Source organism: Kogia breviceps, chromosome 12 (assembly GCF_026419965.1).
Source record: "Kogia breviceps isolate mKogBre1 chromosome 12, mKogBre1 haplotype 1, whole genome shotgun sequence".
In the NCBI taxonomy this organism is placed as follows: Eukaryota; Metazoa; Chordata; class Mammalia; order Artiodactyla; family Physeteridae; genus Kogia; species Kogia breviceps.
In genome coordinates, this window is record NC_081321.1 from 81,303,030 (window position 1) to 81,330,428 (window position 27,399).

The 27,399-nt window shown below is 38.5% G+C and overlaps 1 protein-coding gene across 10 annotated transcripts in view; it reads left to right on the forward strand.

The window, feature by feature from the left end:
• The window catches only part of APAF1 (apoptotic peptidase activating factor 1), a 119,488-nt gene that overhangs the window by 57,972 nt on the left and 34,117 nt on the right, over positions 1 to 27,399 (forward strand). For all 10 annotated transcript variants that reach the window (XM_067009938.1, XM_067009935.1, XM_067009942.1 and 7 more), the window contains 10 exons: positions 219 to 386; positions 1,103 to 1,234; positions 4,739 to 4,852; positions 5,299 to 5,483; positions 9,926 to 10,052; positions 11,284 to 11,409; positions 13,356 to 13,487; positions 16,903 to 17,028; positions 22,764 to 22,925; positions 26,475 to 26,603. In XM_067009938.1, the coding sequence (XP_066866039.1) occupies positions 219 to 386; positions 1,103 to 1,234; positions 4,739 to 4,852; positions 5,299 to 5,483; positions 9,926 to 10,052; positions 11,284 to 11,409; positions 13,356 to 13,487; positions 16,903 to 17,028; positions 22,764 to 22,925; positions 26,475 to 26,603 (1,401 nt within the window). The remainder of the gene's footprint in view (positions 1 to 218; positions 387 to 1,102; positions 1,235 to 4,738; positions 4,853 to 5,298; positions 5,484 to 9,925; positions 10,053 to 11,283; positions 11,410 to 13,355; positions 13,488 to 16,902; positions 17,029 to 22,763; positions 22,926 to 26,474; positions 26,604 to 27,399) is intronic.

Here is a 27,399-nt window from a genome sequence, read left to right on the forward strand (position 1 = left end):
AGGCTCAGTAATTATGGCGCATGGGCTTAGTTGCTCGGCGGCATGTGGGATCTTCCCGAACCAGGGCTCGAACCCGTGTCCCCTGCATTGGCAGGCAGATTCTTAACCACTGTGCCACCAGGGAAGCCCTAACACATGATTTTTTGTCTGTTAACCTCTTGTGTGCCATCCTGGTCATTGTACATTGTGGCACATTGAATGTTTAAAATGATTCCTAGGTGTTGTGTATCCTCTGGGATATGGAAACTGAAGAAGTTGAAGACATACTGCAGGAGTTTGTTAATAAGTCTCTCTTGTTCTGTGATCGAAATGGAAAATCATTTCTTTATTATTTACATGATCTTCAAGTAGATTTCCTTACAGAGAAGAATCACAGCCAGCTTCAGGTACTTGCATCTCTGTATGTTCTTTTGTTTTTTTTTAACTTTTCATTTAGAAATGATTTTAGACTTATAGAAAAGTTGCAAAATAATACAGTTTCTATGCATATACTTTCATCTAGCTTCCCCCAACGTTAACATCTTACATAACTACTATAATACAGTTATGAGAGCCAGAAAATGAACATTGATATAATACTGTTAACTAATACACAGACTTTATTTGAATTTTGCCAGCTTTCCCACTAATGTCCTTTTTTGTGGTTCAGATCCAATTCTGTATCCTATATTGCATAATATCATCATGTTTCCTTAGTTTCCTCAAATCTAGGAAAATTCCTTGATTTTCTTTCTTTCATGATCACTTTTGAGGAGTACTCACCAGTTATTTTGTACAGTGTTCCTTAGTTTGGGTTTGTTTGATGTTTTCTCTTGACTAGAGGAAGGTTATATATTTTTGGCAGTAACACCAGAGTAGTGCTGTTGTGTCCTTCTCAGTGCATCATATCAAGGTGTTGATACGTCGTATCAGTGATATTAACATTGATTACTTGGTTAAAGTTTCTCCACTGTAAAGTTACTGTTTTTTTCTTTTGTAGTTAATAAGTATCTTATGGGGAGATTCTCTGTACATTCTTAAATAGCTTTGGAAGCTGGAGTTTCTGTGATGCTTAGGTTATGAAATTGTTTCTGTCCTCTGAAATGTTTCATTTGGGTTTCAGGATCTACACAAGAAACTAATCACTCAGTTCCAGAGACATTTCCGGCTACATTGTCTTTCACCAGATCAGGAGGACTGCATGTATTGGTACAATTTTCTGGCCTATCACATGGCTAGTGCTAAAATGCATAAAGTAAGATTACTCATTTAAAAAACTATTTTCTTTTATCTCACTTTTATTTTGTCCTATGTTTAGAATTTTCTTTTATTAGTAAAAATAGGGTTATAACCTGTGTAAGTAATTTTGGTTTTGTTACTGTTTTTACCTGCAGGTACCTTAGTAACTGCAGTAAATGAACTACCTAAAAATTCAGTCTCTTCATACCAGTAGCTATCCTTTGTGGACAATATAGATTTGTTTTTAAGTTCTTAGAGGAAATGGAGAGTGGGAAAGTATATTCATTCATTCAGCAAATATTTATGGAGTGCCTGTTGTGTACTGGTGGTGTTCTTCATTATGAAGGATATACCACAGGCACAAAGTCCCTGCTCTCATTGAGCTTACATTCTGGGGGAAGATTGACCCGGGACAAATAAATTTATCATATGTTAGTGGGGTTGTAAGTGCTCAGAAGAAGAAAAAAGTGTGCAAGGAGAAAGGAAGTGATGGTTTGGCATTGAGTCTCATGATTTGCTGATGGATTTGATGTACATTGTAAGAAAAAGAGGAGAGTCAAAGATGACTCCAAACTTGTGCAGTTCAAAGATTGGAGTTGCCATGAACTGAGTTTGGGATAGCTGTGGGGCACACAAGTATTTTACCAGGGGTGAAGGGAAGGTTAGGAACTCATTTGGAATATATTAAGTCTAGTGTACGCATTAAGACATCTGACTGGATATATTTAGCATATAGTTGGATATATGAATCTGGATTTCTGGGGAAAACTATGGACTAAAGATAAAATTTGGGAATCATCAGCACATAGATTATATTTGAAGTCATGACTACCAATTAACTACTCATAATGTTAACATTTTAGAAAACCGTATATACTTTGAGAGAAGGAAACCCTTTTGCACTGCTGGTGGGAATGTAAATTGATACAACCACTATGGAGAAAAGTATGGAGGTTCCTTAAAAAACTAAAAATAGAACTACCATACGACCCCGCAATCCCACTACTGGGCATATACCCTGAGAAAACCATAATTCAAAGAGTCATGTACCACAATGTTCATTGCAGCTCTAATTACAGTAGCCAGGACATGGAAGAAACCTAAGTGTCCATCGACAGATGAATGGATAAAGAAGATGTGGCACATATATACAATGGAATATTACTCAGCCATAAAAAGAAATGAAATTGAGTTATTTGTAGTGAGGTGAATGGACCTAGAGTTTGTCATACAGAGTGAAGTAAGTCAGAAAGAGAAAAACAAATACCATATACTAACACCTATATGTGGAATCTAAAAAAAAAAAATGGTCATGAAGAACCTAGGGGCAAGATGGGAATAAAGATGCAGACCTACTAGAGAATGGACTTGAGGACATGGGGAGGGGGAAGGGTAAGCTGGGACAAAGTGAGAGAGTGGCATGGACATATATATACTACCAAATGATAGCTAGTGGGAAGCAGCCGCATAGCACAGGGAAATCAGCTCAGTGCTTTGTGACCAGCTAGAGGGGTGGGATATGGAGGGTGGGAGGGAGGGAGATGCAAATGGGAAGGGATATGGGGATATATGCATATGTATAGCTGATTCACTTTGTTATAAAGAAGAAATACACCATTGTAAAGCAATTATACTCCAATAAAGATGTTAAAAAAAACCATATATACTTTGAATAATTTTTCAATCTTAGGTACTTTAATCTCTTGATTACATACAGTTTACGTTTAATAATCTACATTGGAATGACAGTATTCCAGTAAATATCTGTGCTCTGATTTACTTAGCTGAACTGTAATTGTTGAACACTTAGATTATTTTCATTTTTTTTTACTCTTATGATGCTGTAATGAAATTCTTGTTTGTCTTCACACCTGTATTATTTCCTTTGGAAATTTCTTGAAGTGTATGGGGTCAATGAATCTTTTAAAAACTTTTGATATGTATGGTAGTGTGACAGGATTCAGTTCCTTTCATTTTTTTTAACCTTTTTTTCCTGATTTTTAAAGATAATAGTTTACTTTCATTGGAAAAATTGAGGAAAAAACTAAGTGAAGAAAATGAAGATCACAACCATTGCTAATGCTTTTATGTGTAGCTTTCCAGATCATTTTGCTGCTCAGATACACACACCTGTTCTTTAAAACCAGAATGGGATCATGATAGAAATATAGTCTTATATCTTGTTTTTCCTACTTAATTGTAGTTCAGGTTTATCTTTCTATGTCAATTTATATATAATAGATTGACATAATTTTTAAAGCTGCATACTATTTAATTGTATAGGTACATTATGATTGGTCAGTTGGTTGGTGGATGGTCAGATTGCTTGAGCACACTTGTCTGACTTATTTTTTTAGGGCACATAAGTAATTCTGGGTAATGATGTGTACAGTTCGAATTTTAATACAGATTGCTAAACTGTGCTTTAGACGGGTGCTCTGATTTACATCACTGCCAGCAGTGTATGAGGGTGTTCATTTCCTCTGATTCTAGCTAACATTTTTATCATTCCTTTTAGTCTTTAGAAATTGTAAATCTTTGTTGTTTCTCTTTGATTACTGGTGAGATTTTTGTCCATTTGTACTTTCTATTTTGTGAATTGGCTCTCATCCATTGATTGCCTTTACCTGTTTTTCTATTGGAGTGTTTATCTGTTTTTTACTCTTTTATTAGAATTTTTTTATAATAATATTAAGCCTTCATCTATCATACATTTTTAAATAAATTTTTTTCCTGGTTTATTTTTTGTCTTAAATTTTATTTATATTGTTTTTTACTATATTGAACATTTGAATTTTTATGTAGTTAAATGCACCACTATTTTTCTTTTCGGTATTTTGCTTTGGGGTCATGTTTATAAAAATTTCCTTCACCCCAGGGTTACAAAAATAGTAAATATATGTATCTTCTAGTATTTTTTAAAAATTAAATTTATTTTTTAAATTTTTGGCTACTTTATTTTGGGTCTTCCTTGCTGCATGAAGGCTTTCTCTAGTTGCGCCGAGTGGGCGCCACTCCTCGTTGTGGTGTGTGGGCTTCGCATTGTGGCTTCTCTTGTTGGGAGCACAGGCTCTAGGCGCGTGGGCTTCAGTAGTTGTGGCACACAGGCTCAGTAGTTGTGGCTTGCGGGCTCTAGAGCACAGACTCCGTAGTTGTGGTGCATGGGCTTAGTTGTTCTGTGGCATGTGGGATCTTCCTGGACCAGGGCTCGAACCTGTGTCCACTGCATTGGCAGGTGGATTCTTAACCACTGCGCCACCAGGGCAGCCCTCTTCTAGTATTTTTTGAAGTTTCTATTTTATATTTAAGTCTGAAAAATCCATCTGAAATTTATTTTGAATTAAGGTGTGAGGTCCATTTTTTGTTTCTTTGGAACTATTAATGATATGTTCCTTTTTGTCCTTAAATTCTAGATATCTGCTAAGTTTCTCTCAGTAGTGTTAGGATAATGATGGTAGATTTAAAATTCTTTGATCTCTTTAACAGTGCTCCTGATCTTTTTTTTTTTTTTTTTTTTAAGGAACTGTGTGCTCTAATGTTTTCCCTGGATTGGATTAAAGCAAAAACGGAGCTCGTAGGCCCTGCTCATCTGATTCATGAATTTGTGGAATACAGGCATATGTTGGATGAAAAGGTATATATTATGAAAAATAAGTCCTTAAAAGGACATCTCATTTTGACATTTAAGTCTAGGTTTAATAGTGGGGATGAACAAAATAGCAGAGGTGAAGAGTGATAATTTCCTTACTTAATCTTTGATTATTCTAATTATTTTGCTTCCTCTCCTGCTGTGGATAGGATTGAGGTTTGAAAGCTGGGGAAGTAAAGTGTTCAGTGTTTTTTTTTTTAGGAAAGAGAATGTGTTAAGAAGGTAGCACTTAAATAATGAGATTTTTTTTTTTTACCCTATGTTTAAAAGTCCGAAGAGGATCACTATGTATTTGTTACTTAATGGTTGGCTATTTAATTTTAGCTCATATAGAGAATATTTAAGCCTTTAAAGTGACAATATCACAGAAACAAAAAAATGTCAGATCTTGGCTCTGGTTACATTTCTAAGAGATTTCATTTTGTTCATAGGATGGTACAGTTTGTGAGAATTTCCAGGAGTTTTTATCTTTAAATGGACATCTTCTTGGACGACAGCCATTTCCTAATATTGTACAACTGGGCCTCTGTGAACTGGAAACTTCAGAAGTTTATCAGCAAGCTAAGCTGAAGGCCAAGCAGGAGGTCGATAACGGAATGCTTTACGTGGAATGGATGTAAGTAGGTTAGGAGAGAAACCAAAGGGAACAGCACTGTGTCATTATTTTTGAGGTAGTGAATAAGTTCACTCCAGGAAGACTTAACTACTTTGGATAGGGCTCAAACTTTTAATAAGCATTCTTACTTATTGAAAAGTTCTAGAGAAGTAACCATAGGAGAAATACATATTTTCAGAGTCCGTAAAAATAGATGCTTGCGGGCTTCCCTGGTGGCACAGTGGTTGAGAATCCGCCTGCCGATGCAGGAGACACGGGTTTGTGCCCTAGTCTGGGAAGATCCCACATGCCGCGGAGCAACTAAGCCCGTGAGCCATGGCCGTTGGGCCTGCGCGTCCGGAGCCTGTGCTCCGCAACGGGAGAGGCCACAACAGTGAGAGGCCCACATACCGCAAAAAAAAAAAAAAAAAAAAAAAAAAAAGATGCTTGCCTATAAGATGACTTTTGACAAGTCATCCTAAATATTAATATAAATGCTTCACTTATTGTAATACAGTATAGTAGCAAAGAGCATTGTTTTTGAAGCTACAAACCTAGGTTTGAGACTCAGTTCTAAAACATAAGAGTTTTGTAATTTTGAACGAGTTACAGGTTATTCTTCTTTCCTATAGATGAAATAGAGATAACAATCCTTTGAGGTAAGCACTGTTTTTGTGAAGATTTAAATCAGATATTGGATATAAAGTGATGAGCACTTTGCCTTGCATACAGCCCGTATTAAACTTCCACTGAATCCTGATTCTTCTAGCTCCCAAGAGGCCATTCAATTGTGTTCTTATCTTAATCTTATCAATTTGTAAAAGGAAAGGGTAAACTGCTATCTTTTTAATGCCTATTATATACTATATGCTCACATACGTTGTTCACTTTATATCTTCAAAACAACCTTATAACGTAAATATTATTTGCCCTACTTTGCAAATGAGAAGATCGAGGCAGAGAGAGGTTGAGACTTGACTGAGCTTATGTGGCTTGCTGAATGTGATTTAGACTGTGGGTCTGGCTTTATTTTCATGCTCCTTTTGATAATACGTATGAATGGTCATCTTTTCACATGTATAATTGATATCTAAATTGACCTCCTGGTTGATATCGTCTGTGATCTATATAGCCCTGGACCTTCTTTCCAAATAATTCAGGTTGCCGTAGGTGGTTTCCCTAATTCAGTTTAGTTCAACAAATATTTGAGTTTCTCTACCGTGCTAAAGCACTGTTACTAGGTGCTAAGGCTCTCCCCAAGGAGCTTACAATCTAGTAGTGAAGAAAGAAGTTTAAACAGATAATTATAATGTGATAAATGCAACAGAAGTAATGTATAAAATAGAGGTAAAACTGAGAAGTGGGTAATTTAGCTTGGATGGATGAGGGATTCTGGTAAGTTTCCATAAAGAAGAGAGTTAAAAAAAATTTTTTTAATTAAAAATTAAATTAAAAAAATTTAAATTTTATTTTATTTTACTTTTTGGCCCCACTGTGCAACTTGTGGGATCTCAGTTCCCTGACCAGGGATTGAACCTGGGTCCACGGCAGTGAAAGTTCCAAGTCCTAAACACTGGACCACCAGGGAATTCCTCAAAAAATTAAATTTTAATTTTACATTGATTTTATTTTTGTTTTAAAGCAATCCACGTTCCTGATTTTTTTTTTTTTTTTTTTTTTTTTTTGGGTACGCGGGCCTCTCACTGTTGTGACCTCTCCCGTTGTGGAGCACAGGTTCTGGATGTGCAGGCTCAGCGGCCATGGCTCATGGGCCTAGCTGCTCTGCGGCATGTGGGATCTTCCCGGACTGGGAAGATCCGGGAAGTGTCCCCTGCATCGGCAGGCGGACTCTCAACCACTGCGCCACCAGGGAAGCCCCCTTTTTAAAAAAATCAGTGTTAGAGGGATGTAAAATGAAAAGTCAGAGACTCTTCATGTTCCCCTACCTTCTCACTTCCCAGAGTTCACCATTCTTTAACATTTTCTTGGGAAGAGGTTTCACTATCCCTGGAAGCCGTCACGTAATTCATTGAGCTCTGTCTGTATTCTAGAATACTTGTTTACTCAATATCATAGCACTGTGTTATTTTACGGTGGTTTTCTGTTTACTTGTTCTTTTTCCATAATTATCTGTCCATTCCGTAGCATAGAACGTTTGGAGGTTAAAATAACAGAATCCCAGCTCTGCTATTTTTTAGTTGTGTATCATTAGGAGAAAGTTATTCAACTTCTCTTGCCTAGTGGTACTATTCATAGCATTGTTGTGAGGATTAAATGAGTGTATGTATACACAAACATACACACCTACATAGGTTGCTTAGAACAGTACCTAGATCATAGAAAGTGCTCAATGAATGTTAGTTGTTGTTTTTAAGAATAAATTGCATTTAGGGAATTCCCTGGTGGTCCAGTGGTTAGGATTCTGTGCTTTCACGGCCAAGGGCCTGGGTTCTGTCCCTGGTTGGGGAACTAAGATCCTGCAAGCCACGTGGTGTGGCCAAAAAAAAAAAAAAAAAAAGATTAAAAAAGAAAAGGATAGGGCTTCCTTGGTGCAGTGGTTAAGAATCTGCCTGCCAATGCAGGGGACATGGGTTCTAGTCCTGGTCTGGGAAGATCCCACCTGCTGCTGAGCAACTAAGCCTGTGCGCCACAGCACTTAGGCTGTGCTGTAGAGTCTGCAAGTCACAACTGCTGAAGCCCGTGTGCCACAACTTCTGAAGCCCGTGCATCTAGAGCCTGTGTGCTGCAACAAGAGAAGCCACCGCGATGAGAAGGCCACGCACCACAACGAAGAGTAGCCCCTGCTCGCCGCAACTAGAGAAAGCCTGCACGCGGCAACGAAGACCCAATGTAGCCAAAAATAAAATAAAAATAGATAAAAAATAAATAAATTTACTTTTAAAAAAAGGATAAATAACATTTAGCTTTTTGCCTGGTCCATGTAGTTGATATTCAAGAGAAATTTGTAGAAGATTGACTGAATTCATGTTTTTAGTTAGTGACTAAAATAGAATTGTGATACTTGGTCTGATAATCAGATGGGCATAGGTCTAGTTCTTGTTTTCTTTTGAGCGTTGAGTTTGTTATTTTTACTTTTTCTTGCTGTTTTTTTTTTTCCGCTTCATCAACTGCATTTCAGCCTGTGATGTTCTCTCATAGGATGGTTAGTCATTAATAGCTGTATCTTTTTAACTGGGTTTGACCAGGTCACATTCAAAGAGTGCTTTATTTTTCAGTAGTAGAAAGCTTTTTTTTTTTCTTCTGTAGAAAGTTTAGGTTGGTATAAACATAATTTGAGTTTTATCTTTCAAAGAAATCATTCACGCATTCATTTGTTATTTATCTAATACTTTTTGGCCATATGCCCATCATTGTGACAGGTCACTTTCCGAGCTCTGAGGAATTGAGTAGATAGATCGGGGGACATATTTTCTTAATCTGATTCTCTAAACTTTGCCAGTAGCTTACCTGTTTATCCTCCAGATTCTCATCACTCTAGTTTTTATAGTTGTTTGTTTTATCACTTCTAGTGAAGTTTAATACTTTCTAGGAAAGGTTTAAGTCTGATTTTCCATTGTGTTCCATTTTTTCATTTGGTCTGTTTTGCGTGTGATACCTGTTCAGAGCAGGTATCATTACTCACATTTTACATATGAGGAAAAGGAAACTTACTAGGTTAAGTAATTTGCATAAGTTTACACACCTAATAAGTAGTAGAAGCAGTGTTGCCTTTCAGGTTTATCTGATGCCTAACCTTTTCCTCTTAAGATAAGCATGATACCACTTAACATATTTACTCACAGTGACTGGGGTGTATGTATGTGGAATTCTGACACTGTTCTAATACTTTCCCCATTTTAAGTATACATCACATTCCATTACCCTTTCGCCTTTGTGAAATAATGTCTATACTAGTGCGATACTTAGTATTTAGTAGATTAAGATACAAAGAAAATGACATTACTTTTTTTCTCTATCTGAATAATTGTAGTTAGAGAAGAATGGTTTTAAAGTGCACATCATAATGGTGGGTGTAGTGTCATACTTTAGTTAGGAAATGAGCTTCATTTTGCTATAGCTCTTTCCTTTTGAAAAAGATGGAGATTTTTTTGAGGTTGTCCTCTTATAATGTTTTCTCTGCACATGTTGTTATTAATGTATTAGAGGAAAATAAAAACTGACATGTATTTGATTAACTAGATTTCTTCCAACTCAGTGATGTTTGTCGTACATGACAGGTTGCTTGATATAGTGTAGCGTTTATCTTAAAATGCTGCTTTTGTTATATTATGCTTTTTTTCCTCAGGTGATGTGTGCTGTCATTTACATGTTGGTAATTTAATTTTAAGAGTTTTGTGTTTTTTGGAACATAACTATGTTAAAAGACAGTTTATTACTGAAAGAAAATAATTACTTTTACTCTTGTTTATTGGGTTTCTGTTCATTTTTTCCCTTATATTTAGAAACAAAGAAAACATCAAGAATCTCTCCCGCTTGGTCGTCCGCCCCCATACAGATGCTGTGTACCATGCTTGCTTTTCTGAGGATGGTCAAAGAATAGCTTCTTGTGGAGCTGATAAAAACTTGCAGGTAAACCTATTTCTTGAGAAAAATTGAAAGATTCATGCACCTAATACTGTGTATATTAGAATATATTTAAATTCTAAAATTCAAGAAAATTGCACATTAGGAATAGATAAATGTTCAGATCTCTTGAACATTTTATGAAAGCTTTCTCTGTAGATTTAAAAGATATGGTGGTGTATTTTCATAATTCTAAACTTGCCAAGTGACATAGAAGTGCCTTTTACCTTAGCAGTCAGTTCTTGTCATCCATGTGACAGCTAAGGGTAATGAGGAAATGATAACTGTTAAAAGACATAAGAACTTCATAGCACAGTGAACACGACTCTGATTAAAAAACAGTGACTGTGTAAAGTACCTATTTTATCATAGGCTCGGGCATAGATTTCTGACTGTAAATAGGAATTGGACCAGATTATTTCCTTAGGCGCTTGAAGGAATTTTAATTTCTCATTTGTTTTCAGAAAACATGAATGAGTGCTTTTTGATACGCGGGCCTCTCACTGTTGTGGCCTCTCCCATTGCGGAGCACAGGCTCCGGACGCGCAGGCTCAGCGGCCATGGCTCACGGGCCCAGCCGCGCGGCATGTGGGATCTTCCCAGACCGGGGCACGAACCCGTGTCCCCTGCATCGGCAGGCGGACTCTCAACCACTGCGCCACCAGGGAAGCCCCGAGTGCTTTTCTTTAAATTGGTACTCAACCTTTTGATTTTGAAGGAAACAAAAACTAGTTAAAACGTTTAAATTTAAGATTGCAAGGTTATGATTGTAAGCCTTATTTCTATATGTGTACTTTATTACTACTTTTATTAATTTTGGCTTTTGAACGCAGAAAGCATATTGAATGAAGTGTTTTCTACTGATTGTTACGAATTTGCCAAACTGTTCTCAAGAACTGAAGCTATATTGATTGATTGCTGCACTAAGCGGCAGGCGGGATCTTACTTCTCTGACCAGGGATCGATCCCGGGCCCCCTGCAGTGGGAGCACGGAGTCTTAACCACTGGACCGCCAGGGAAGTTCCTTTATTTTTTTATTTTTTGGGCAGGATGATTTTCTTTTTATGTTAAGGCATACGAATTCTGACAGAAATTCTCATTTTTGGAGTGATATTGCCAAGGTTCATTTCAGTTGCAAAATAACAGTGATAAAGATCTTTTAAAGAAATATTTTTATTGAATGATGGCCCGTGGTTAAATAGGTATAGTAAAAAGATTTTATTGTTGCTTTATATAGGTTTTCAAAGCTGAAACAGGAGAGAAACTTCTAGAAATCAAGGCTCATGAGGATGAAGTGCTTTGCTGTGCATTCTCTGCAGATGACAGATTTATAGCAACCTGCTCAGTGGATAAAAAAGTGAAGGTAGGGAAATATTTTCCTCTTGAGTTGTAATCACCACAGAATTTATTTTCTTTTTCTGTAATAGAGGGACTAGAGTAAGTAGGGTTAAAGGACTCTTGCCTATTGATCTACTAACTTGAGGCAGACCAGTTTTATCCATTGTAAATTCTATCTAAAACTTTTTATTTTTAAGCACAAGCAAAAATGTCTAGGAAACACAGCTGATATTTATATTTATCAGGCAGCTGGGAAACACAATTTCAGATTAATGAATTTGCCTGCCACTTATTGACAGGTCTTTGGGTTAAATATCAGTTGAAATCTCTTAAGTGTACTGTGGTTGGAAGTGTTGCCTGCACAAAATTATTGTCAGAGATTGATTCCTGTTGTAAAATATATAATTTGTGAAATGCAACCCAGATATTTTTAACTTTATGAGCTGGCTTACATTCAGTGCAAAACTAGATGCATAAACCTACTAATAATCAAGGTTACTAGTCTACAAAGTAAACAGAGAAAAGAAAACCCACAGGGTAATTTTTATCTTTGTTAATTATTCTTTTTTTGTTTCTTATCCCTAAATTTGGCTTTTAGCCACAGTATTTTTATGGAATTTAAGAGAAAGTGAAGTGTAGGGGAATATTTTATTTGATAAATGGAGGGGAGACCTCATTTTAGGCTTTTTTCAAAGGTGTGGAATGCTGAATCTGTTTAGGTGGGGTGGGCCTTAGTGGACCTGGGGGCAAGAATGTTGGCTTGAGAGTTTTTGTGGAGTTTGCATCTACTTGAAGAGGACCCCGGAGTGTCCAGACTAAATTGAGACTTTGGAAGAATCTTCTTGATAGATTGGACTCTCTACATGGCTTTACAACCAACCAGTTAATTCACTCTGTAACCTCTATTCTGAGTCAGACTTGGAGTTGGCCATTCTGTGGTGTTCCAGAGTCAGAGCTATGTGGCTCAAGTTTCTATTTGTAAGAAATTTAAAGCAAGAGGCAGAAATACTTATTACAGAACTTTAAAATAAAATAAACTCTTTGGATCTCTGGAGAGTGCTTTGGTAAGATAAAAGAAAATGCTATGGGAGGGACATTAGTACCTCTAAAAGTCCAAAGCCCAGTGAAAATTCATTAGGTAATTTCTTTCTTTTTTTTTTTTTTTTTTTTTCTTTTGTTTGTTTTATGAAACAGACTACTTACATAGTAACTAGGAAAATGATTACTTTTTACTGAGAACACTGCATGAGGCTTTATACTACACACTTTCTTATATTACATTATCAATTTCTCACTACAATTGCAAAGTAAGTGTTGATTCCATTTTAGAGATGAGGAAACAGGTTCAGAGATGAAGTCATTTGCCCAGGCTCATATTAACTAATGCCTGATGGCACCAAGGTTGAAAGCTAGGTTTCCCGCAGAATCTAAAGACTTTATTTGTTTTCACTGAGTCATTTGCCTTTACTTATTTATTAGTACCTTGAGGTCAGCAGAACACTTATCAGATTCTTTGTCATTTGACATCATGCATTGTGTAAGATGGGTACAAGTATCCCCATTTTATAGAGGGGGGAACTGAAATGCAGATAAATTAAGGACTTGACTAGGGACACACAACTTATAAGTGGTAGAGCCAGGTCTTAGATTGGCTCTGATTAATTCTTCTGGTCTGAAGTCCATTATTCCATCCCTTTTATAGCACTTTTCTGCCTGTGGTCAATTCATATGAACATGTGAAATCTTGCCCTTGAAAAATGTAATGTTTTACATTACTTGCAGGTAGACTTGCAGGTAATTAAAAAGAAAAAACATTCTGGCAAAATGCTGACATAATTTAGGGAAGGGGGAGATATTCATTAGTATCATGTCTGGGAAAATCTGCAAAACAGCTCACATTTGCTTTGCCTCTCTGTTTTCTCTTTGAAAATAAGGGGTACTTGTAAATTTTATTTTCTCTATTCTCTTTAGATTTGGAATTCTATGTCTGGGGAACTAGTACATACCTATGATGAGCACTCAGAGCAAGTCAATTGCTGCCGCTTCACCCACAATAGTAATCACCTTCTCTTAGCCACTGGTTCAAATGACTGCTTCCTCAAAGTAAGTGTGGATAATGAGAATTATGTAGGTAAATTTGATAGATACATCACAACATCTCCTTTGATTTTTTTTTCATAATTGTATTAATCAGGGATCTTTTGGTTGCAGGGGTAGAAACTTTCATATTAGCTTAAGCAACAACAACAACAACAAAGATATTATTGGCTCTTGTAACTGAAAAGTCTAGAAGGAGTGTGGCTTCAGGCATAGCTGATTCCAGGTGCCTAAAATACGTTTTCAGGCTCTGACCCCCGCCTCCATCTCTAGACTGTGTTTCCCTTTTTGTTGATTCAGGCATATTCTCTCTGTGCAGCAGATTTGGCTATCCTTAGCTCCAGGCTTACATGGATATTACAGCTCATAATCACAGAGGAAGGGAAACTCGCTCTTTCCCAGGTCCCATAGTTTTCCCATAGAGAAAACTCTAGTTTACGAGGTTTGGGTTACATGCTCATTGCTGAATAACCCTAGTGGTCAGTAGGATGGAATCCTTTGATTGGCCAGGGGTCACAGGTTTAGCCATGTAGAAATGGGACGAATAGGTGAGGTCAGCTCCACTTGAATTATGACTGGAGCTTGATTCAAGATTCGAAAGAGAGGGTCTGTTATCAGAAAGAGGAGGGAAAAAGTGTGCTGATAGGAAAAGAAAATATTTTAAACCAAACTAAAACCAGAAATAGATATTCGTTCCACATATGTTTGATAATTTTTTTAAGATAAATTTATTTATTTTATTTATTTATTTTTGGCTGTGTTGGGTTTTCGTTGCTGCATGCGGGCTTTCGCTAGTTGCAGCAAGCATGGGCTACTCTGCAGTGTGTGGGCTTCTCATTGTGGTGGCTTCTCTTGTTGCAGAGCACAGGCTCTAGGGTGTGTGGGCTTCAGTAGTTGTGGCTCGCGGGCTCTAGAGCACAGGCTCAGTAGTTGTGGCGCACAGGCTAGTTGCTCTGCGGCATGTGGGATCTTCCTGGACCAGGGCTTGAACCCATGTCCCCTGCATTGGCAGGCAAATTCTTAACCACTGTACCACCAGGGAAGCCTGGTCAACAGTTTTAAATAAGGAGAAGTTTTACTTTAAGACCGGTCATTCCACACTTGTATTTCCATGAGGGCTATTAGGACTTACTACTTGTGCTTTTTTATTTTTTTTAAAAAATCTGATTTTATTGTATTCTTTCAAGTCCTGGATCCTATGTCATATGCAATGGTTCTATTCTCTTATTTTTATAAACTTTAAGTTCTTTTTAAAAAAATATTATTTGTTTGGCAGCATCGGGTCTTTGTTGCTGTGCGTGGGCTTTCTCTAGTTGCGGCGAGTGGGGGCCACTCTTCATTGAGATGTGTGGGCTTCTCATTGCGGTGGCTTCTCTTGTTGCAGAGCACAGGCTTTAGGGTGCATGGGCTTCAGTAGTCGTGGCTCGTGGGCTCTAGAGTGTAGGCTCAGTAGTTGTGGTGCACAGGCTTATTTACTTCGCAGCATGTGGGATCTTCCCGGACCAGTGCTTGAACCCATATCCCCCACATTGGCAGGTGGATTCTTAACCACTGCGCCACCAGGAAAGTCCCACTTCTTGTGCTTTTTTTTTTTTTTTTTTTTTAAATTTTGGCTGCATTGGGCCTTCGTTGCTGTGCACGGGCTTTATCTAGTTGCAGAGAGCCGGGGCTGCTCTTTGGTGCACGTGCAGGCCTCTCACTGTGGTGGCTTCTCTCCTTGCCGAGCACGGGCTCTAGGCGCGTGGGCTTCAGTACTTGTGGCGTGTGGGCTCTAGAGCCCAGGTTCAGTAGTTGTGGTGCACGGGCTTAGTTGCTTTGCGGCATGTGGGATCTTCCCGGACCAGGGCTCGAACTCGTGTCCCTTGCATTGGCAGGCGGATTCTTAACCACTGCGCCACCAACAGGGAAGCCCTTCTTGTGCTTTCTGAACTGAGAGAAGCCAATGAAAAGATGTAAATTTGATGCTGCTCCCATGTAATTTGCGTTATCTGCAGAATTGGGTTTATCTGGGACTGCGATAAAAGAAGCTAGGGATGGAGATGGACATAAAGAACAGGATTTACCTCACTTACTGATCATTTCCAAAGGATTTTTATTAAGATTAATTTTGGGAGATAAATGATTTCTTCTTCTATGTTTAATCTAATTAGCATAAATCACCCTTGCCCATTTTATTTACATTTTTTATACTTTTCAAACATACTCCAAAGGAGAGAGAATAGTAACTCTCGTGGTGTCCATTGTCTAGCTCCAACAATTGTCAACATTTGCCAACTGTATTTTATTCCCCCACCACCTCCCATTTCTTTGGATTAGAGCATTTTATAGCAAATCCCAGGTAACATATCATTTCACCTGGAATACTTCAGCCTGAATCTCTGAGGTCTAAAATAGAAATACCATGCCTTTATCATACCTAACATAATACATAGTAATTTCGTAATATACCTGGTCCATGTTCTTTTTTCCTTATTAGTCTCAAAACATACCTTTCTACCATATATATATTGGAGTCAGAATCCAAACTTCAAGTGGCATTTGGTTGATATGTCTCTTAAATCTTTTATTCTTTAAATGTTCCCCTTCCCGTCTTATCTCTTTTTTTATGCCATTGATTTGTTAGAAAAATTGAGTCATTTATCCTGTGGAATGTCCCACCTTCTGGATTTGGTTGATTGTTTCCAGGAAGGGTTGTTTAACTTGCTCTTCTAATCTGTTATGTTTCCCGTCAAATGTATTTATATCTCTTTTCAGTCTTTGTATTTTTGAGTCTTTTTTTTTGCGGTACGCGGGCCTCTCACTGCTGTGGCCTCTCCCGTTGTGGAGCACAGGCTCCGGACGCGCAGGCCCAGCGGCCATGGCTCACGGGGGGCCCTCCTCCCGGACTGGGACACGAACCCGTGTTCCCTGCATCAGCAGGCGGACTCTCAATCACTGCACCACCAGGGAAGCCCTTTTGAGTCATTTTTTTAAGAGCGTTAATAGATTTTAGTCTAGTTAGTAGACACTAGGTTTGCATAGGGAAATCTTAGAAATGACTATTTTTAGAGTTGGATAACTTAGCATCTAAAAAAATTGGGCAATATATTTTACATATTGTTATACAGCTGAGTAAAATAATAATGATTTCAAACTACTTTGTTAAAATAAGCAGTAATTGTTTAGCTAGTTTAGTGCTCAGACTGAAGCCTAGATAAACCTTCAGGTCCCCTAGTAGATTTAGGTGCTGATCTAAGGGCTGCCCCATTACTTGTTAATCACAGATTCACCTTTGTGTTTGACACCTTTGTCAAACTGTGAATGGAATGCTTCCTGTAACTGAAAAAGCTTAATTGGGAGGGAAGGAAGAACTTTACATGATTTCTAACTTTTCCCCATTCAGTGCTAGTTTTTCAGTTATCTTTTTGTCTTTCTCAAATAGCTCTGGGCTCTGAATCAAAAAGAATGTCGAAATACCATGTTTGGCCATACAAATTCAGTGGTTCACTGCAGATTTTCACCAGATGATAAGCTTTTGGCTAGTTGTTCAGCTGATGGAACATTAAAGGTATGCTTTTGTTCATTGTTAAAATGGGTTGTAAATAATTTTATTGTCTTACGGAAACAGGTGTCTGTTTTTCACATTTCTACAGAAAGCTTCTTCCTTCAACTTCCAGGAGCTTATTTAATATAACTAATTGGTTGTCATAATGATTGCTTATTAATGGTTTACTACCTTATGCTTTAAAGTTCATATAATTTTTTTTTTTTTTTTTTTTTTCCGTTACGCGGGCCTCTCACTGTTGTGGCCTCCCCCGTCGCGGAGCACAGGCTCCGGACGCGCAGACTCAGCGGCCATGGCTCACGGGCCCAGCCGCTCCGCGGCACGTGGGATCCCCCCGGAGTGGGGCACGAACCCGTGTCCCCTGCATCGGCAGGCGGACTCCCAACCACTGCGCCACCAGGGAAGCCCTAAAGTTCATATAATTTTAATTCTTAATTTTTAAGCTTCTATTTCTGATCACTCAAGACTCAATATGGCCTTCTGGTTTTTTTTTTTTTTTTTTTTTTTGCTGCCTTGGGTCTTCGTTGCTGTGCGTGGGCTTTCTCTAGTTGCAGCAAGCAGGGGCTACTCTTGGCTGTGGTGCTCTGGCTTCTCACTGCGGTGGCTTCCCTTGTTGCAGAGCACAGGCTCTAGGTGCGTGGGCTTCAGTAGTTGTGGCTCGCGGGCTCTAGAGCACAGGCTCAGCAGTTGTGGCACATGGGCTCAGCCGCTCCGCGGCATGTGGGATCCTCCTGGACCAGGGATTGAACTCGTGTCTCCTGCATTGGCAGGCGGATTCCCAACCTCTGCGCCACCAGGGAAGCCCCTAAGTTCTTTCTTAAATAATTTAAATGTATCAGGTATTTGATATGACATTTTCGTTTCTTAGAAATAACTTTCTTAGAGGGTTCTACCTTGCTCCATTATGATTGGTGGTACTATTCCCAGTGTTCAGCTGCCATCCTGGGAGTTCCTTTTGCTTTTTTCTTGAGTTGAAACCCTTGTTTCCTGAATTTCTTGGTTTACCACTCTCAGCTTGGTGGAAATTCTCCTCTAGCTTTCTAAGAAAGAATCTCTGGGAGGTAAATTTTTGAGAACTTGTCTGTCTAAAAGTGTCTTTCTTCTAGCTTCATACTTAATTTATATTTTTGACTGCACACAGAAGAAAATAATTTTTCCTTAGAATTTTGGAGACATTGCTTGCTCCCTTGTCTTCTAGCTTCCAAAGTTTCTCTTGAGATGTTTGATGCCATTCTGATTCGTATGTGATCTATTTTCCAGTCTTGAAACTTTTAAGATCTTTTTTTATTCCCAGTATTTTAAAAATTTAACGATAATGTGCCTCGGTGTGGGTTTGTCTTCATTTATTGTGCTTGGCACTCGATAGCCTCTTTCAGTTTGGAAGTTCATGTCCTTCAGTTCTGGAGGTTTCCTTTAATTATTTGACTTATTCTCTAGTTTCTCTTTCTAGAATGTCTATTAGAGGGGCTTCCCTGGTGGCACAGTGGTTGAGAGTCCATGCCCCGGTCCGGGAGGATCACACATGCTGCTGAGCGGCTGGGCCCGTGAGCCATGGCCGCTGAGCCTGTGTGTCCGGAGCCTGTGCTCCGCAATGGGAGAGGCCACAACAGTGAGAGGCCTGCGTACTGCAAAAAAAAAAAAAAAAAAGGAATGTCTGTTAGGGATGTTTTCTTATTTTCCTCTTTTCTTTGTCCATTTGTCCTACTTTTTGGAAGATTTATTTAGCTTTATTTTTCACTCCTTCTATTGTGTTTTTAATATCTGCTGTCATTTTTTTTTTTTTTTTTTTTGGTGGTACGCGGGCCTCTCACTGCTGTGGCCTCTCCCTTTGCGGAGCACAGGCTCCGGACGCGCAGGCTCAGCGGCCATGGCTCACGGGCCCAGCCGTTCCACGGCATGTGGGATCCTCCCAGACCGGGGCACGAACCCATGTCCCCTGCATCCGCAGGCGGACTCTCAACCACTGCGCCACCAGGGACGCCCCAGCTATCATATTTTTAAGTGTACCCATTCTTGTGATCAGTTTCCTTTTTAATATTATTGTTTCGTGGGTACAATATCTTTTTTTTTGGTGGGTATTAATAATGGTTTTTTAAAGTTTTCATATTCTTTTATAGTTGCTGTTTTTTCTGTTTGTTGGTTTTGGTTTCTATCTGCACTTTAGAACTATATCTTACTTGCCTGATCCTTGGATATCTGCTCATGCTTAAAGAGTGCAGCACTGGGACTTCCTGGTGGCGCAGTGGTTAAGAATCCTCCTGCCAGTGCAGGGAACACAGATTCGAGCCCTGGTCCGGGAAGATCCCACATGCTGCAGAGCAACTAAGCGTGTGCGCCGTAACTACTGAGCTTGCGCTCTAGAGCCCATGAGCCACAAGAACTGAGCCCGTGTACCACAGCTACTGAAGCCCACATGCCCTAGAGCTGGTGCTCCGCAACAAACAGAAGCCACCACAATGAGAAGCCCGTGCACCACAATGAAACGTAGCCCCTGCTTGCTGCAACTAGAGAAAGCCTGTGCAGAACAATGAAGACCCAACACAGCCAAAAATAAATAATAAGAAACAGACAAAGTGCATTTAAAGAGTGCAGCACCAAAAAACTGATAGGAAATCGTGAACTTATTTATAGTGGGTTTCCATGTAGTGTTATCTGGCTGTCATTTTTTGATGGTGAACTCCTAATGTCAGACTCTTTAGATCTTTTGTCTTGATCGGGTGGGGTATTCAGAGAAGAATCGTCAGTCCCCTTCCTGTAGGGTATAAGTCTGGCTGGCAAGTTCTGCGAAGATATCTAGGCAGAGATCTCAACACTTGGAATACAGACTTTCTCTTAAATTCCCTATTTTCAGAATGGTGACCCTGCTCTCAACTGTGTTGGTGTAGATTAACCCTCTTTTCTTCAGCCAGAGTAGGGCAATCTGGATGGCATAGTAGGGGAAGGGATTTCAAGGGACTTTTCGGTGATTCCTCCTGTGTTAGCTCCATCTTTACCAGAAGGTGCTAGGCCCAATACTTCCTGAACCTTTTGGGGGTTCTCTGGTGTGAATTGGGCTACTTCTTGGCTTCCTCCACTGTGGGTTCAGGATTCATTTTTAAGGAGTCCCCTTATCACTTGTCTTTTTTCTTTCTAGCCTTTATAGTTTTGTCGCTCTAATATCTTCCTCCATTCTCCTTTACCTTGTGAATTATGCCTAGAGAGAAAAATTCTCTTTACAGTTGTTTTACGTGGGTTTTGGGAGGGTGTGGAGATGAAAGTATGTGTTCTATCTTCAGAATCCTGTTTCTTTCAATAACGCTATTGTCTCTACTCACCTGTGCTTGAAACATGGGAATAATTTGTCTTTTCACTTAAAATGTATTTATTGATCATTTATTGAGTACTTACTATGTGCCATATTCTGTACTAGGCATTTGGTTTTTAAACACTTTTTTAAAAAAGTATAGTTCCTGGCTTGAAGTTGTTCAGGGTCTAGCTGGGGAGAAAGGTAAGTGAATAGACAAACCATGAAAATGGGAAAAGTATGTGGAGGGGGCTCAGAGCAGGCAGCGGCTCTGTGGGGGAGTGTGCAGGCTCCTGCTGCCGCACCCAGACTGCACTTGTTCTCCCTTTTCATTGTCTGTGCCTTTCTATTTTGTACTTGAGCTTATGCTGACCTCTTAGCCTAGACTCTCTGGTATTTTTTGGTATTGAAATCCATGTCAAGTCCATCTTAAGTTGGTGTAAAGTAGGCTGATCTTCAGGGAGGAGAGTGAGGTGGCTCCCTCTGCAAAAAGTGTGTCCTCAAGCCCATGGCTCTGTGAAGCATTCCCACTGTGCTGTATCTTTTCCTCTCAAATGACACATCTGGCATATCTTGTGTTAGAGTCATTTATATGCTTGTCTTACCTCCTTTACTGGCCTATAAACTCCCTGAGAGTAGTGTCTATATCTGATTCACTTATATAATCTCAAAGTGACTGGCATAGTGGTTAATAAATGTGTTCAAGATGATAAAACTTTGCCGTGTCCCTTCAAATTGAATTAAGACTTCTCAAAACTCAAAAGAAAAACAATTTAAAAGTCTTCAGGGACAGGATTTTGATTTCAGGTGTGGATATCAGAATGTGACTGTAGAGCACTAACAGCAGGGGACAGACATTGCTGCACTTTTGGAAAGAACTGCTGTGTTTGTGGCTGCTTTTACTGTTAAACCAGTATCGTTGGCTGGTTTGCACTGGTACAGTGACATTTACTAAACAGAGGTCTTGCAAAATGATGCTGGATAACAGCATTTCAAGGTCAAAGTCTTGTAAAGCTTTTATTTTCCGAGAGGATGAAGAACCATAAAATTATTTCTTGTCCCAAATGGCTCTGTAATCTTCTAAGTGTTTTATAGCATATCATTGTCGATAAGCATGTGTTTTTCAGGCCTTAATGATAAACTGTTTCAAAATGTGAGTTTTATTTTAAAATTGCCATTTGAACCACACAAGGACCAGGGAGTACATGGGCCTTGGTTACAGTGCAGTGACTTGCTCACAATGAAATGCTGGTATTTACTTGGTCCCTCAATATTTGGAATTTCATCACTCCTTGGATAGTGGCTAAGGTCAGGTCCACATGCAGAAGATGTAGTTTAGATAGATGTAGTGAAATTGGGTTGTGTTAGTTTTCTTTTTCTTTCTTAAATCCAGGCAATGATTGCTGTGTTTTTTGTATTAAGAGGGAAACAGTGTGATTTCTCATATAATCTGACTGATGTGACTGAAGCTTCTGGCACTGATGTTCAGATTTTCTCTCTTCAGTGTCAAGGAGGGCTAACTACTTCAGATGTCTCTTTTGGTTCATCCAGTTAACCTATAGTTATTGCAAGGGGAAAGGTTTTGGTTTTGGCTGTATTTCTAGTGTATATAATTTTTAAACTCAAGAGAGATTTAAACGTGTGCCTGACCAGTCAAATTGGGTTTCACCCTGGGAGCTGTGCTTTGGAAGCTAAGTTAAAGCCTGAGAAGCAGATTTTTTTTTTTTTTTTTTTTTAAATCCTTTTCTTTGGCCAACGCTTGGTCTGTATATGGCAGCCATTATCATTCTGTGAAACTGGGACACTGCTCAAGGCCCAGGGGAGTGAAGATGGATCTTCTTGAGGGCCTTTGTCACTTGGGCTGCTCAGGTGGCTCCGTTAGAGAGTGAGATTTGGTCTTTTGTATCCCATTCCTCAGGATCCAGTTGTTTTAGAGCCCTGTCTGACCCCACCAAGCACACAAGTTGGCTTGCTTCCTTTCAGCATATTTCTGTTTTCTATTTTCAGGGACTTCCTTATGTCTCTGCTAGGTTATAACTCAGCTTGGGCTGGGTCCTGTGTGTAGTGTCCGTGCTGTGCATGTGAAGCAAACCTCACGCCTGGCCCAGCAGAGGGCAGCCGTGGCAAGTCGTGAATCTCTTCTTTCCTCCACGCTCATTCTTGCTGTCAGCACCTAATCTTTAGCCTCCTCCACACCATGCAAGCCTCGTTTAACATTTTGTGTAGTTTTACATTCTGCATTTTGGGCAGTGCTCTTAAGTATTTTCTTTTTAGGAAGGTGCTGTATGAAACTGGAATACTTAATTTAAAAGCCTTATGAAAAGTTATGCATAATTAAAAATAAGTCATTAGGTGAACTGAATAATTTGTGTGACATTTAGGCCAGGTGGAATTCTAGAGGTGTGATTTGAGATCAAAACAAACTTAAACGTTTTTTTATTTTTGTAATTTGAAGCTTTGGGATGTGAAATCAGCAAACGAGAGTAAGAGCATTAATGTGAAGCAGTTCTTCCTAAATTCAGAGGAGCCTCAAGAGGATATGGAAGTGATAGTGAAATGCTGTTCATGGTCTGCTGATGGTGCTAAGATAATGGTGGCAGCAAAAAATAAAGTCTTTGTAAGTACCAGTATTTTAAAAAGCCAAATTTAGTCTAATTTAAAGAAAATTGAAACATTAATTGATTTTTGCATTTTACACTGTTTATTGATATAAAGTATAGCTGAACGATTTGGGGCAGATGCTCCAACCTCCCATAGTTCTCAGAACTATGCTTCAGGGAGTGTCCATAGGCCTTCTGAGGAAAGGTCTCCATGGTCACGGGTTTTGGAAATATTATGTATTACTTTCTGCTGTTAGAGGTACTTCAGTGTTTACAAACATATTTAAGGACTCCGGAGTCCTACAATAAGGAAACAATTTATGTTGTTTAACCAATGTTTCTCAAATTTATCTAAAATATGGATGGAATGCTTTCTGCATTACTCTCCCCGCTTTCCCCCATTTGAAATACATTGGTTTAGGTGATTTTTGAAGTTATTTCTTAGCCGTAAAATTTTACGATTTGGTGACTGAGAGAAATACTTATCAACAACTGTAGAAGTTTGTGAAATTTCTATGAAGTAAATGAGGAAGATATGCAAAGAAAGGTAAATGGCAAGGAAATGTTTCTTCTTTATTCAATTCAAGTGATAGTTTACATTTGTAATATTCAGAGTGCTCTTACATATAATTTCTTTTGATATACAAAGGGCACAGCAGATTGCAATAGCCCTGTGATAATAATGAGGCAGCTGAGGTTCAGAGCAGCCAAATAATGTATCCAGAGTTACACTGTGATTTGGAGAGCCGGGTCTTCTGATTTAGGGCTCAGTGCCATTCCATTCTGATGGTAATTTTAAATAGTTAAATAAGAGATATTACAAGTTTATTCTATTTTATTTTAAGCTTTATTGAGGTATAATTGACATTGTAAAATAATGTGTATAACATGATGATTTGATAAACGTATACTGTGAAGAGATTCCTCCCATTGAGCCAATTAACACGTGTCAGCTCACTTATTTGCCTTTTTTTCTTTTTCTTTTTTGTTGAAAACATTTAAGTTCTACTCTCTTATACTATGCAATGTTATCAACTATAGTCACCATGTTATACATTAGATCCTCAGACCTTTTTTATCTTATAACTAAAAGTTTGTATCCTTTTATCAACCTCTCCCTATTTCCCCCACCCAAGAGATTACAGTTTTAAAGAACACAGTTGAAATATACATATAGTTGGGGCCTTCCCTGGTGGCACAGTGGTTAAGAATCCACCTGCCAATGCAGGGGACACAGGTTTGAGCCCTGGTCCAGGAAGATCCCACATGCTGCAGAGCAACTAAGCCCGTGTGCCACAACTACTGAGCCTGCGCTCTAGAGCCCATGATCCACAACTGCTGAAGCCTGCGTGCCACAACTACTGAAGCCTGCACACCCAGAGCCCATGCACCGCAACAAGAGAAGCCATCACAATGAGAAGCCTGTGCACTGCAACTAGAGAAAGCCCCTGCGCACAGCAAGCAAGACCCAGTGCAGCCAAAAATAAATAAATAAATAAAATAAATCTAAAAAATATATATATACATCTAGTTGTATAAAAACTGAGGGGCCATTTATATTATTATTATTGATCTAGTAGGTATGACCCTTGGATCTTGGTTGCTTATAGGTTTTTACCCCTTTAGCAGGAAACCAAAGAAAAATATCTCCTTTTGTTAAAGTCTGTAAGAACAGAAAGGAACCACTACATTTCAAGATGTGAAGATTTGTAAAATTTGGCATTTTAACCATTTTAAAATACACAATTCAGTGACATTAATTACATTCACAGTCTTGTGCAGATATCACTACTTTTCCAAAACTTCTTCATTGTCCCAAACAGAAGCACTGTAACCAGTAAGCAGTAACTCCCTATTCTCTCTCTTCAGCCCCTGGTACCTCTAATCTAAACTATGAATTTGCCTTTTCTAGATATTTCATATAAGTGGAGTCATACAATATTGGTCCTTTTGGGTCTGGCTCATTTCATTTAGCATAACATTTTCAAGGTTCATTCATGTTGTAGCATGTGTTAGAACTTCATTTCTTTTTATGGCTGAGTAACAGTCTTACATGGATATACTGTATTTTGTTTACCCGTTCATCTGTTGTTGGGTTGTTTTCACCTTTTGGCTATTGTGAATAATGCCACGAGAACTAGTGTTCAAGTATCTGTTTGAGTCCCTGCTTCAGTTCTTCTGTGTATATATCTAGGAGTAGAATTTCTGGGTTGTATGGTAATTCTATACTGGGCTTTTTGAGGAACCACCAGACCTTTCCATAGTGGCTATACCATTTTCTGTTCCCACTAGTAGTGTACAAGGATTCCAATTTCTTTACATCCTGCCAACACTTGCTTTTTTCCATTATTAAAAATTATAACTGTCATATTAGGTGTAAAGTGGCATCTCATTATGGTTTGGTTTGCATTCCCCTAATGACTAATGGTGTTGAGCAAAATTTGAATGTTTAAAATTATCTGTTCAGTGAGAAAGGAAAATAATTTTATATTGTGTGAAATGCTTTCCTGTTTTAAAAATCTATAGGCCAGCTCTTCATTTTACCATGCTAAAATAAAGCTACCCTAAGATTACCCTTAACTACATGTAGATTCCAGTTCTTACTCTTTGGTCTCTCTATTCTTTTCCTCTATTTCTTTCCAGTTCTCTTGTGTTATTAGCCCACTCCTATTATTAGGTCTTTTTGCTACCCAATAATTGGGACAGCTGCCTGTTCCATACTTGCCAAGTTTCCTCTATGACTGTCAGCCACAAATTTTTAAGAACAGCTTGTCCTGGGAAGCATTTTAAGTATGATTTCCTGTCATTTATTGTTGGCCCCTGATGCCGTGCTGCTTACCGTCTATGTGTGCTCACAGGGCTGTGCGTTCACAAAACATTTTCATGGCTTCCACTGGAAACTTTTTTTTTTTTTCCTTCCTGAAGACTATGGCTTGGCCTTAAATCATTATACTGTATATTGGTATAAACGTTTTTATCATTTGGCAAAAACCTTGGAAGAGTATATTCATCTTGTAAACATCTTTCAAAAATTGAAATGAAGTTTGAATTACTCAAAAATAGCTTTTTTTTGGTTCAAAAATGGGAAAATGATTGATAATGGAGTAATTTGGGCTCTGAAGAGAAATAGAAGTGATTGAACTAATTTCATTTTAGTAACCCTCTGCTCTATATTATTTTGATCATCTTCATTTATGAGTAGGCATTTTCTCTTTTGCATAAACGAGCATTAGGGAGAACTGTTCTGTATATTAATTTGGCTAGTCCATTCATATATTCACGAAGGTTTCATTTCTCTCTAGGCTAGCATGATTATCTGTGATAAGTTTTCCTTTATAGGAAACATGTTTCAGGATGACCAGTATTTAAAAAGTATATGTATATTAATTTATATCTTTTTAATGAGTTAATAATTTTGCCAATTATTAGTAATTGTATTTTTTTAGGACTTATACTCTGTTTGAAATGGGAGGGTATTCTTTTAGAAATAAATTTAGATTCACTTTGGGTATAGCTTATCTTTTAACATATTTACTTTCATAGATATCTCTCTTTTATGTTGACAGCTGTTTGACATTCACACCAGTGGCCTGTTGGCAGAAATCCACACAGGCCATCATAGCACTGTCCAATACTGTGACTTCTCCCCCCATAACCATTTGGCAGTGGTGGCTTTGCCCCAGTACTGCGTGGAGGTGAGTAGTTGGATTTACTCTGTGAAGTCTGGGTCTTCAGAGGTACAAGGATGACAAAGAATGGGTTGCTTAAACCCTTAACTGCTGAGGATGTTTGCTTGAGAAATTATATAGTGTTTTCTTCATAGCATAATGACCTTTAATTTTAGGATATTAAGCCACATTGACAGCTTTAATACTTTAGCAGTGATTGAAGAATTGGTTTGACAGTAAACAGAGAATGACAGACAGCATCATTCACCAGGCATTTATCGAACAGTCAGTATGTGCCAGGGTCTGGGGAAACAATGGCATGACCATTGGTTTCCTAGGCAGAAACATGGTATCTCTTAAAATATGGGCACAGACTCTTCTGTAAAAGAAATGATGAGAAATGAGTCCAGTTCACATTTCTTAGATCATTGAGAAAGGTAAGATGGAAGTTAAAATTAGAATTGGTTAACCAAGAATTTTCATTGCTAAGCACTAATGAATAAAATGATATCTTGTTTATATTTATAATTTTGCCCTTAACCTGATGGATTTTATACTCAATGTCTATACCTAGAAGAATTCTACCCAGTGAGTTGCTGTATTAATTTTTTCAAAAGCAATGAATTCCCTGATATTTTTTCTCCATAGATGGATTAGTTTTTCCAAGCTTTGTTACTACTCATTCCTTGAGTTTATCTTACCACCAAGTAATTTGAAGCCCCTTGTGATTACAGTCCAAGAAGATGGGTATGGGCCTTTATTTGGAAAATTCATTTGTTTCACAGGCTACCTTCAAAGGAAGCTTGACTATGGCAAGCACTTC